At 39.0% G+C, this 12,784-nt stretch overlaps 1 protein-coding gene across 1 annotated transcript in view; it reads right to left on the reverse strand.

The window, feature by feature from the left end:
• Positions 1–12,784, reverse strand: part of CHFR (checkpoint with forkhead and ring finger domains) — a 57,481-nt gene extending 44,697 nt beyond the window's left edge. The window contains exons 1-7 of the mRNA XM_062631512.1: positions 12,627–12,784; positions 12,132–12,276; positions 9,849–9,948; positions 3,104–3,213; positions 2,117–2,176; positions 1,751–1,963; positions 577–792 (exon numbers count right to left, since the gene is read on the reverse strand). Coding sequence (XP_062487496.1) covers positions 577–792; positions 1,751–1,963; positions 2,117–2,176; positions 3,104–3,213; positions 9,849–9,948; positions 12,132–12,264 — 832 coding nt within the window. The 5' untranslated portion in view covers positions 12,265–12,276; positions 12,627–12,784. The remainder of the gene's footprint in view (positions 1–576; positions 793–1,750; positions 1,964–2,116; positions 2,177–3,103; positions 3,214–9,848; positions 9,949–12,131; positions 12,277–12,626) is intronic.

Genomic DNA, 12,784 nt, shown 5'->3' on the forward strand with positions numbered 1-12,784 from the left:
ACAGTATGTAGGAAGCTTTTTTAAATTTATTTTTATTTAAGTGTTAAAAAGAGACCTGAAAGATGTACAGAGATTCCCTGCTCACTGGCAGTGGTCCTACTAAAGGTTCTTGCTTTGCACATAATTGCTTCTGCTACTGCAGATATTACTTTTACTGGCCCAAAAATCAAGTCAGTAAGAAACAAAACACAAATTGAAGAAGGGCTGATGATAGCTGACCTGACTCAATTCAGGATGGGGAGTGAAAGGGCTGCAGACACGGAATGAGAGGGGAATTTTGCTTTTCTTATTTAATATCAAAACATAAAGTAACATTGTGAGGAGGAAAAAAGTTACTCATGCCCTACCAACATAAACTTTCAAAACCTTCTAGGTTTGGTATGTGTGCATTTTGAATGTATTTCACATTAATAAAGAAAAATAAGCACAGATCCTGATGCTTCTGTTAATTTCATTGGGCTTCTATGAAAAATGGACATAGCTTTAAGTTCCTGATTAAGTTTTTTTAACCTAACTTTCAACAATAGCATTAAAACGAGTACAGGGTAGGCTGCGCAATACTAGTAATATACTAGCCTCCTTTTAGTTTCTTCTTAGCAGGTTCCAAACCTTCCTCCTCCCCTGTTCTTTGAGAATCTGAATCTGCTTTTTCTTTGTCAGTGATTTCCGAAATGATTGCAGAAGTTTCAGTATTCATATCAAGCTTTTTATCTTCGTCATGCAGTGCTCTTAGACACACTGATTCTACCATGGGGAAAGCAGGCACAGAAGTGAAAACTGAGGACTGTGATCCTGCAAAACAAAACCAGAAATATGAATGTAGTTGCATACATATTTGTGACATGAAAAAGCAAAAGGTACTCAGACACTGATGATGCACACACATCAATCCAAACATCTGAACAGGAAAATATGGAGCAAAACAAGCTGTGTCTGTGTAACTACTCTAAATGCATCCTGAGCCAATCTCACTAATTGAAACACCTAGGGGAAAACAAGCTACTAGTTTTGTAACCCTACTTAAAACACCCATTCCTTTTTAAATTGTATTTATTCATAAGACTATTATCCATGCTAGGTCTTCCTAACGAAGATGCCAGGCAGAAGATTTATGCCATTTTGATCATACCTAACAGGTCAGGATCACAGCAGAGGACAAAGCTTTTTTTCATAGGAGCATGTTCTAAAAGTCCCAATGAACTGTTGACAAACGCCATTTTCTAGATAGCTGTTCTTGCTTCAGTTCTATTTCAAGCATTGTGCAGCACTCTGGTATTCCACGCACCAACATAATACAAGATACTAGACTAGGGATCCCTTTGGTATATTTTGGCACTAGAGCTCTAAGGAAAGGAGAGGGGACTGGTGACTACCAGCAGTAACAGTGACAATTGGGTTAGTTTCTCAGAATGACTGCATGAGCACAAGCACTCATATTTACTTAATTTGTTATATGAGCCACAAAGACCTCTTAATTTTCAACAGTGCTCCGCTACAAAATCATAAAGATAGAACAGTTTGGGTTAACATGCATTTTCTGCCCCTCTGAGCATAAGGAATTCTCTCAATTGCCTTACTCATCCACTGCCTACTCACGGTTAAAATGCACATATCCAGCTAGTATTTTCACTAGAACTTTAAAAAGCAAATACTAAAGAGCCAGATAGGCCAGAGATTAATCTGTTAAAATTCAAAACTGGAGTTACAGTTGATGGGATATCAAACTTTAAATACTTGACACAGTCCTTACCAGATGTAGAAGGATTATCCTGTTGAACAGATGCAAACTCATTAAGAGAGGTAGAAGAAGCATTAAAGAGGTTAGATGTAGAAGTAGATGGCTGTGGTTCCTCATAGCAAGACTGAGTAGCTGATGGTGATGAGGTAATTTGGGTCTCATCATTACTTCTTCCTGTATTTGAGGTATCTTTGGTCACATGGCATTGGTTTTCTATATTAACTTCTACAGTTGGAAAGGGGAAAGGAAAGAAAAAGATCTGTGTGACAGTCACCACAGCACGACTTCAAAATTCCGAGGAATCAAACTCTCTCAAGAAGGGACATCAGTCATTGGAGCATAGCTCCTCTTCATGGATCTTGAATTACTTTTCCTTACCTACTGGTTCTTGAGTCGCCTCATGTTTTGTGTTTAAGGATTCATACAGATAAGCAACATCTGAAAGTTTAAAAAATACTGATCAGAATCTTTAAACAAAAATTCACTAACCTTAATATCACATAACCAATGAAAATTCTGCTGCCTCAAGAGTTCTCATTTCCCAAATCACTGATGAACATCTTTAAGACAAGCGACAACACTGGTCATTCATGAAATCTTTTATTAATTTTGTTCCATTGCAAAAACTGAGCACTTACACCTAAATGTTGGCCCCTGACTTCTATTCAGTTAACATGTGAAAGAACATTATTTTCTGCCCAACAATAGCTAGGCTTATTGAAAAACCTCTGGGGAAGGAACCTCATTAATTTATTTTTTTAACGTAATTATGTTATTTCCATTACATCATCCTAAAAAGAATTTCTGGAAGAATTATAGGCATGAGAGGGATGATTCTTCTTTAAGACCACATAAATATTTTTCCAGGTTTACTAATTCTACTTTCACTATAGGGCTATGCCCACCTGCCCCCATTTTTCCTTTCCTCTTCAAAGGAAAAAACAACAACCAACCAAAAAAAACCCAACACAGAACAAAAAGCTTTTGCAGCCTTTCCTTCTGGTGCCCAAAGCTGCTTTAATATGAGATATAAAGTATCACTAACTACCCCAGCAATTTGACTTTGAAAAGAAGCATTGGGCATATGATCAGGACCTCATTAGTTACCATTCCATGCATTAGTTCTTCCAAAACTACTTCTAGGCACATTTCAATTGCAGACAGTTGCTCAGACTTGTCTCTGTAAAAACTGGCACATCCATGACCTCTTGTAGAGAGAGTTGTTTTTAAACAGTAGCAAATTATTTGCCTTAAAATTGAGTAATTCTGTTTTATTTGTACTGGTATTTCTTTTTTCTCATTACTCAAAAAACCAAAACCAAAACAAACACTAAGTGTGCCATTTCCAAAATATCATTTACTTACTGTTCTCTGGCTCATTTTTTCTGTAAACAACATAGATCACATCTCCAGTCTGTAAAGGGTATGTCTGCTTCTTAACCACTTTCAGCTTATTAATGACTGTTCCATTAGTACTATAAAGAGAAAGAAAAGATAGCTTAGCATAAATGTTTTCATAACTACCTAGGAAAGGAAAACACAAGATATTTTTAATGAAGAAAAACTACAGGCTCTCAAAAAGCAAAATGTGAGCTAGGATGAAAAGCCCAGAAACAAAAAGTTGCTCTCAACGACAGAAAGGACTTCAAAGCTCATTTGCAGCTACTGGTAAAGAGATGGTAGCTGACAAACAAACAGAGAAAAGATCCTAGACATTTGGCCAATATCTCAAAACAATTAGATGATTGTTTCTGTACAATAATCCCAACCCTTTAAGTATAAAACAGGAAAGCATAACAGGAGTTCTTTTCAACAAGTTTTAGGCTGTTTTCCAGTTAAAACTGGGAATCTCCTAGGACATTCTGCAAAGGAACTTTACCTGTGCAGTCAGGGATGCCACACTGCCTTAATTTTTCTCCCCTCTTGCTTAAAATAGTAAGAAACTTAAAATTCTGAGGTTATTTAGATTGTTTGCACCTCGTATGTGAGAAGTTAATAAGGTGGAAAAACAGTTACACATAATTAACAAATGAGTTGGAATAAATTATTTCGACAAGAACTTCAAGAGTCGTGGAAGAAATTAAATTGGGAAAGAGGAGAGTGCATTTCTGGTTAACAGAGGCATCTCCTTCACTATGGGTGATGTTTTATACACAAGCTATTAGTGTTTTATAACCAAGTCAAGTTTTAAAGTTCTGAATAATTCCAACTCAGTTGCAATAAGCCTCTTTCAGGACTACAGCATTCTATAATTTCAGACTTCTGTCATTCAAAATCTCAGCAATTAGTACCAAATATAAACGAACAGAAAATCAACTTCCCCCCAGCAGAACGAGCTGCTGCACGAAACAACAACAAATCTCTGCTGCCACCTTCTGGAGGCCACCACTTGTGCCCAGAACACAGACTTCTCAAACAGGCCAGCTCCTCTCTAGAACAGAGAGACGGTTATTTAGAAATCAGCACTTTCCCTTCTCATTATTTTTCTTTTAAGAGAGACCTGGAAAATCTCTTGTTGTTTAGTAACAGGAACACAGAAAGAAAACTAGAAATTTGGACCTCTTTGGACACAAAGGCAAAAGGAAAAGCAGTCCTTTTGAATCACAACTGCAAGTCTTGATCAAAATAGCAGCTCTTGCTCTTACCTCTGGAACTGCTTTTATTATCTACACGGTTGAATCAACTAATCGAACATAAATAACAAAGAAAAAAAAGCCATTTTAAACATCAAGAAACAAACAACATCATCTTTGGGTCACACTGACATGTGCTCTATTAAGGAATCTTCAAGCTTCTCTTCTAAGCAAGAAAGCTATTTTAAGCCTGCCTTTTTACATCAGTCATGCAGATGTTGAATAGCGTGAAAGACAGAAGTGCTAAAGAGCCAGCAGAAGAGACACATCACTAAAAGAAAGCAAAGTTCAGCAATTAAGGAAATTAAGAAAAAAAAATTTAGTCTGTTAGAAACTATACTAATTTTTAACTTAATATATGAAAAAGATTATGTCAAAGCAAAAATCACACCTCTTTCAATTGTCAAAGAAAGAGAAAAGTTTACAACAATCCCTGAAATGTCTCTGAGATCCTTTAACAAAACTAGGAAAAAATGAATTTGACCTCCTTAGTTTTCCAGAAGGCAAAACGTAACATGCATCTCCCATTTGCTGTCGTTTAGATCTTCTTTGGTAATAAAACAGCTAAACTCAGGTAACAAGAGCTGTCTTTTACTGAGCCTTAGCAATTCCTACTCCTAATATGTCAGTTAACATAGGGAAAAAATGTCACAACAGTGTATTTTATGAAGCTGCTCTGTCATGACTGGCAAGTTCCAAGATGGTTATGAGGGACAACAACTCTAGTGAGGTATTCTTGGAAAACATGATAATTATGACATTTGTACATTCTTCTGATGTTTCAAATTAAAGAAAGGTCCCCATAAAATAAGCAGAAAGTACAATGAGAATCCCAAATATGATGGCCATTCATTAGGACTTAACCTGAATTGATATCAACTGGCCATGCCAAGTGTTGACATGGAGAAAAAAAAAACAGTACTATCAAATATAGACTGTCTGAGTTGTGAAACAATGTCATGAAAGGTCACAATTTCTAAAGAATGGAAGAAAAAAGTCAGGTCTTGACTCAATTTCAATGTAGTTGATGACACTACAGTTTGATTAATGAATCATACATTGCCTTCACTTCCCAATCCCAACTGTTAGGCAGAACTGATGTGAACAGCTACAAACTGATGTGAACACCTACATCTCACTCGGAACACACCTACTCTTAACATATGTGAATGATGTGTGCGTTGTAAGATCCTCTGGTATCCTTTGGAGAAAAAATTCCATTCTTAGTAACAACTAAGATCCATCCAGGAAGAAATACAATTTACAGTAAAGCTTCTAGGTTAATAGTTTTAATAGTTATTTGCTATTTAAATGCATATTATCCTGAACATACTGTAAACTGAAATGAGTTTTGAACTCTTATTAAGTTATAGAATCCCTTCTTCTAGAATCCCTACAGAAACCTCTTCTGTGTCATTCTCCATTCTTTTAATGTTCACAGAAATAGTTTTGACTGATAGGGTGAGGAGAATTGAGTTGCAGAAAGGACACCAGCACCAAGTGAAGATGAACCTCCAATTTACCCACAGAAAGGAGTATCTACTTGCCTGCCACATGAGTATCAGCCTTGTATAGTTTCCTGCTCTGAAACACCGCTTGGTACTAAGAATCCTTAAAAAAAAGGAAAAAAAAAAAAATCCCAGAAGAGGAGGCCTCTAAAAAATGACCTTAGTTGCCTTTAATATTTCTTTTTCAAAACAGAGAACCTCACAATCACTTTTACTTAGGGAAAGCCAATTACTGCCTCAACTGAGTTAAGTGAGCTTATATGATCTGTTTTCTTTCAAGCAGTATAAAGCAACTAGTGCATGGTTTGGAAAATAAAGCAGAAACATACCCCCCAAAAAAGGGCGAGTCTGAATCTTTTATTGTACTATTTGCTAACTCTTGGCTTTTGTTACTCCCAAGCTTCTATTTACTCAATAATTTTGAGTTCTCTACACATTTTCTTTCACCTGCAAATTCATGGTAATTCTTTCCAAAGTAGATGCAAGAACTCATTATGCTACTAGGGAGATAAAAACCAGTGTTGGCTGTCTACCTGTATTTGACTATATTCTTTGGTTTAGCTACAATGCAGAAACAAAGTCCATTCAATTCAACTGTCCTGACACTAGTTGCCTCCTTCAGTGCATTCCTCTTCACCAGAAAAAAACTGAGCTTGACCACAGCAATGCTTCCAAACTATTTTCCACTTCAGAGAAGAAAAAGCTGACTCTGCAGTATTTTCCTGGGACTCTGGGCATCTGTATTGCCAAATCAAACATTCAAATATCTTCTTATTTCAGCCTGCCTGATTTTTTTTGAGCTCATCTGATATTTGGCACAAATAATTGGAAGACCCAGGAGAGCTGCCTTACGCAAGCAGTCATATCAACCCATTTAGTCTTTTAATTCAGCAAATGGTAGCCACATTTCATACCAACTCATAGGCAAGCAGAACACATAAAGGATCTTACTCCTTTTTGTTAGATACACAGAAGCCTAACATGCATAAGCAGCTACCTGGTAGTACTCCATAGGTGCAGCCTTTCATTTACCATTGTAATAAGCCCCACCTTTTCATGAATCTATCAGATGGAAAATTAACTTTAATTTAGTTTTGCTACTTTTCTGCTGGCTGCACCTTCTGCCTCAGGGGAAGGGGGTGGTGTAACAACTACAAAAGAAAAAAACACAGTAATGTTTCTGCATCATTCACAGTTTCTTTAGTTTGTATTATCATGACATTCATCTAAAACAATTCTACCAGCTACATGCAACTGAAACTAGGGATGGTTTCTCAAGCTTCAATTCACAGCTATGCTCTGAGACTGCCGTGTTAGGCAAACATGACCCAATTTGTTATTTAGAAATATCTTGACATTTGGGATAACATTGGAGAATGACAATTACAAGGCATTTCCTAGACATCCTAGCTAGGCCTGACACCTTTCCCTAAAACTTAGCATTCCATCTCACAGCTTCAGAGAGTACAGAAGGGATCTATCCAGGGACTTGGCTATTTTCTCTAGCTACAGCCAAGAAGTGGAGAAGAAATACATCCTCATCAAGCTTGTGGATGACATCAAAGGAGGGGCAGAGCTGGGCTGCCATTCAGAGGCACTCAGGAAGGCTAATGGAATGGGCTGACAGGAACATCGTACCATTGAATAAGGAAAAAACATAAGTCCTGCACCTGGAATGGAATAACCACCTGCAACAGTACAGGCTAGAGACCAATCAGCAAGGGGTTTTGATGGATTTTATGACTAAGCATAAGATCATACACCTTGGACTTATGCCTAAGCTTAAGTCAGCAGCATGCCCTGGCAGTGATGAAGGCCTACAGCACACTTGGCTGCATTAACAGGGGTGTAGTCAGAAACTCAAGTGATTATTATTCCTCTTTACTTGGAACTCAGTAGTGCACATCTAAAACATTACATCTACTTTGGGGCTACCTAGTACAAGGGAGATTAATAAACTTGAGCAAATCCAGCAGATAGCCACTGACATGACCAGAGGTCAGGAGCACAAGACCTGTGACCCAAGGTGCTTGGAGAACTAGGGTTGTTTTTGCCTGGGAGAAGGTGGCTTGGTGAGCCACTGACCTGACAGCAACCTTTCCAGTGCCTATGCGAATATTACCAAGAAGACAGAGGCAAGCTCTTTACTGAGGTGATAAAGGTCATAAACTGAAATAAGGAAGATTCAAATGGATGGAAAGAAAAAAAAAAAGTCACTGTGAGGATAATTAAGGTCTGCAATAAGGACCCTGAAAGCCTCCAAAATCTCTGTGCTTGGAGGTTTTCAAGGCCTGACTAGGGAAAGCATAAACAACCTTGTCCAAATCCAGTGGTGGCCCATCTTTGATAGAGTTTGAACTAAGTATATGAACTCTTCCAACTTGAATGATTCGGTATGTTCCGTTTTACTTGAGGAAATAAAATACAAAGAAGTGCATTGCCCATGTAAATATCTAGAAGCGAGCTCCTCACCCTGAAAAAGACTCTTTTTAATATCAACATAGCTATTAATTGATCAAGAGACAGAAAAGGATCAAAAACTGCTGAAAGAAAACCATCAGCTAAAGCTCATAAATTCTGCCAGTGCCTCCCCAAATGCATACGCCATTCAACCAGGCAAGTTCAAAGGTTCTTGAAGGGCTTTTGGTCAAAAGCTCAGCAGGTATTGGATACTAACCCTGACCTAGCATTACAATACATTTAAATGCATTCTGGTAGGTTGGAACAGGAATTCAGCATGATACCTTAAAAACCTCAAAAGTGAGAATTTCCTCTTTATGTATGTACATCAATATATTTTTGAAATCTTCTTCATCTCTGGGTAAAATACCTTCCAGGCATGAAAAATGGGGGGAGCTGGCAGAAAGTATTGTTTCTTTACTGACTGCAATAACCTGGCAGAAAAAGAATGTGGTTTACAGAAGCATTTTAAAATGTCACAGAGTTCTTGAAACGTAATAAACCAGAAGCTTCTGGCAATCTTAGATAAAAAATCCTGTCAAAAATAAAGCAGATGAACATTTGAAAAATTTGAAAGTTATCCTCCTAAGAAATATGCTTCCGTACAAACTCCTATCTCAAATTTTATAAAGAAAAATAGAAAACAAGCTAAAAGTCATTGGAAACCACCCACAACCCCTGCAATGCTGTTTGTATTCCCACAATAGCCTTAGAATGCTACAGGGAATAGCCTCACCGGTATAGCAAGTTCACTGAAATTCAGTATGTGAAGAAATATGTAATTGATGTTATATACTAAAAGCAGTTTCACTAAATTAGCTTAGCTTTTTAACAGTAGTTCCAGTGAAGTATGTCCTTATATCTTTCTATGTTAAGGGCTTTAGTTCTCACACCCCTAACTTAACACAGAAACACCCAGAAAAGAAAATAATCGTTCTGGTTGAACAAAAGAAACAAACCTGAAATATCAATAGTAGAAATCCAGCAAACATCATTTATTATTAAATTAGATTGAACAGGTTCTAATCTTCATCTGACATGCCCACCACAACTGCTAGAGTGCTACAGTACTTACGCTATATAGACTACAGATATTTTGAATACCAGAAAGATGTATAACAAGGACATATTTTTACTCCACATCTATTTTATGCTTTGAGATCCTCACTGCAGGTATCTTCTTCCCTACACAAAAACCTGAGATGAGGCACGCTCATGCTTAGAGTTTTTAAGAATGCTGGCATCATTTTTTGTCTACAAGTCTAAAGAAATATGCTACTGAACTATTACATCAACAGTATTTTTCATCCAGTAGACTATGAATTCCTCTGTAAAGAAAAATATATTTAGAAAGAACAAAAAAAACACCCCAAACCTAGATGTAAAAGTAGGGAAAAAAATAAAAACCAAAAAAGAGAAGGATTTACTGTTGATGTCTCGACCAATACACGAGATTTTACTGCAAAGATTAAAAAGAAAATAAGAGCAGAAGTTCACAGAAGAACCAACCTTGTATCTTCCAATGACACTTGACCAGATTCTTCATCCACTACAATTTTACAGTGATCTCCAGACACCAACTTGTTGCCAGGAAAAGATAAGTCACAACCTTAAAAAAAAACAGATTTTCCAGTGTGCTTAAAAATACACATTACACAGACAGATTAGCATTCTACACAGCTATAAATGCACAGCAAACTGACTCATATACATCTGCAGTAGTTCAAAACTTCTACTGCATATAGGCAGCAACACAGTGTAATATGTGATACATAAATATAAGCAGTGAGATAGCCCCAGGTGATATAGGCTTATTGCAACCATTTCAAGATGGTTTAGTTCCCTTTTCTCACCAGTGCTAGCCCTTACAGATGGAAATCAAGTCACAATTACTTTGTTCTAAAGTGGAACAGGGATAAATTCACACATATTTGAAATGTTCAATTCTAGAGACATACATCACAGAGCAGTCAGCTTCTTTTCTACATCAGTTTAAGACTGTTTCATTGGATTTAATTTCTGCTTCATTCTGGTACGCATATTGTACGAAAGTAGCTGGAACCAACAGCTGATAAATACAATTTATATATAAATTTTATAAATACAATTTTCTTTTGTTTGTTTTTAAAAACTGTTGACAGCAAGATTATATTAATAAAGCCGAAGGGAGATTAAAAATCCAGGACTAAGATTTAGAGATGCAGAAGTGCAATGACAATGTTGACCTGACAGAAACCTTCCTACCTGTAACTCCAGGGCTCTGAATGAATCTAGAATCATAGAATATCCTGAGTTGGAAAGATCAATAAGGATCATTGAGTCCAACTTCCTGCTCCTTGCAGGACTACTGCAAACTCATGGTACTCATTTCAAGTACCACTCAATTTAAAATCTAGTATTTCCACTTCACTTATTTGCCTATTCAAGGCAATGCTCAAGAATCTCCACCAACCTCTTGCACAAATGACTCAAAGTACTTGCTTACACAAAAGCTACAATTAACAAAACATGATTCACTTCCATCTATTCACACTGTGGGTACACTTCATCTCAGCCTGCAAGAATGTATCCAGAAGGAAAACACTACACATGCTGATGACAGTTTATCATTTCTCTACTCCTAGTATTCAAGGAACGGTCAACAACTACAGAGTTAACTGCTGCCACACAACCTGTGATGCTAGGAAGCCCACTGAAAGCAAGCAGACTAAATTTTGTTAAGGAACATGCCAACATTTCTATTCTATTCTACAGACTTATTTAGACTTTCACATGGGAGCAGGAAGGGCAAAGTGCTCTCAACAAGCATTTGTAATGCTCCTGAAGATTTCCTAAACAGTATTTATGACCCCAAGGTTGGTATCCTTGTAACCACTCATTAATCCATTAGCAAACAGTTATGGAATCAACAGAACATGTAAAAATCTATCTTCTTCCTGCAAGATAACCCTCAACTACACCTCAATTTGAAGAATTGACCTACAGCTTAGATAATGATAAGCAAACTAAACATACCTTTCCAAATGTGAATATGCAAAACATTTTTTCTACAATTATTAGGAAATAGTAGGTAATAATGTGTGAGAAATTATCTGTATTTCTCATACAGCTACAGCATCTAGTGTTTCTTCAACACTATACAAATGTGACTGGTCAGTCAAATAGCTTGAACTGATGAACAGGAAACTGAAAAAAATCTGTCAGGGCAGAGTAAAAAAATCAAAACACTGCAATGACTGTTTTAAATACAGTAAGCATGAAATACTTTAAAATACAGGCAAATAGTAAAAGCCCTGGACTCTGGGAATAAAGCTTTAGCATTCCCTCTCAGAGAAACTTTCAGTACTTGTTGGCAGTCTTCACATGGCCTGAAGAATTAAGGGCTTTTATGTGGGCGTTTTCCTTTCTGTGAAGCCCAAGCATTTTGCATTGCAGTTCCAATTTATTTTAACCACAGAAACAAAATGAGAACGTAAACAGGACTGATACCCAGAAACTCTTCTGAATCAACAATTGCTGTTTCTTATCTGTACAGACTGTCACAAACAAACTAGAAGGCACACTTGCATTTAAGCGTGCACACGTCACAAGTCGGTGAAATGGTCAGCGTAAAACTTTGTCTTCACACAGAGCCAAGAGGTAAATGAGGAATAAGAGACAGCCTGACAAGCACCTCCAACAGCTGAAAGCACCAAACCCCTCTAGTTTCAATCCTTCTGATGTTTTAAAGGCCAGGGGGGAGGTCTCTGCTGTCCCCCGAACACCGCCCTAACCAGCGTGTCCCTGTCCCACCTTTCTTCCGACCAATTGTCCATTCTCTTTTCAGCAGCAAGACGTGTGGCTCTGCCTCATCAGCACCCAGCCGGATCAGCTTCCCCCAGGGCTGCTGCTGCTGGCTCTGCTCGCCTCCTTCCGAGTGCTCCATTTGGATTCACATCTGACAAAAACAAACAAAGCCAACCCAAACCACACCGTCACACAGCACCCGGGCTGGGGGGAGAGGGCTCGCTCGGGGCCGGCAGCCGCACCGCAGCCCCCTCCCCCTGCCTCTGCCGGGGGCCGGGCCCTCAGCGCCACAGCCCCGCAGCCCTTCACACCCCCGCAGGCTCCCCCGGCCCGGCCCGGCCCTGCCCGCTGCCTTTTGTGTGCCGTAGGAAAGCCCTCCCCCTAGGCCACTCGGCCCCCCGCAGCCAGACCACCCCCTCTCCCTTCGAACCCCCACCCCACAGGGCCGCTCCCCGCCTGAGGGGGATCGGCCTCCCCCTTCCCTTCCTCGCCCCCTCTCACTTCTCTCAGGGCGGCGAGGGGAGGGCAGGGGGTGCCGCGCCCCCACACGCACTCCCCGGCCGCCTCCGCCCGCCCCTCGAGCCCGGCGCCCCCTCCCCTCGGCGCCAGCCCTTACACCCAGTCCCGCGGCCGAGGCGGCTCCTGTCAACAGACATTGC

This window comes from Pezoporus occidentalis, unplaced genomic scaffold (genome assembly GCF_034315485.1).
Source record: "Pezoporus occidentalis ecotype Australia unplaced genomic scaffold, CSIRO_AGI_Poc_V1 ctg37, whole genome shotgun sequence".
NCBI lineage: Eukaryota > Metazoa > Chordata > Aves > Psittaciformes > Psittacidae > Pezoporus > Pezoporus occidentalis.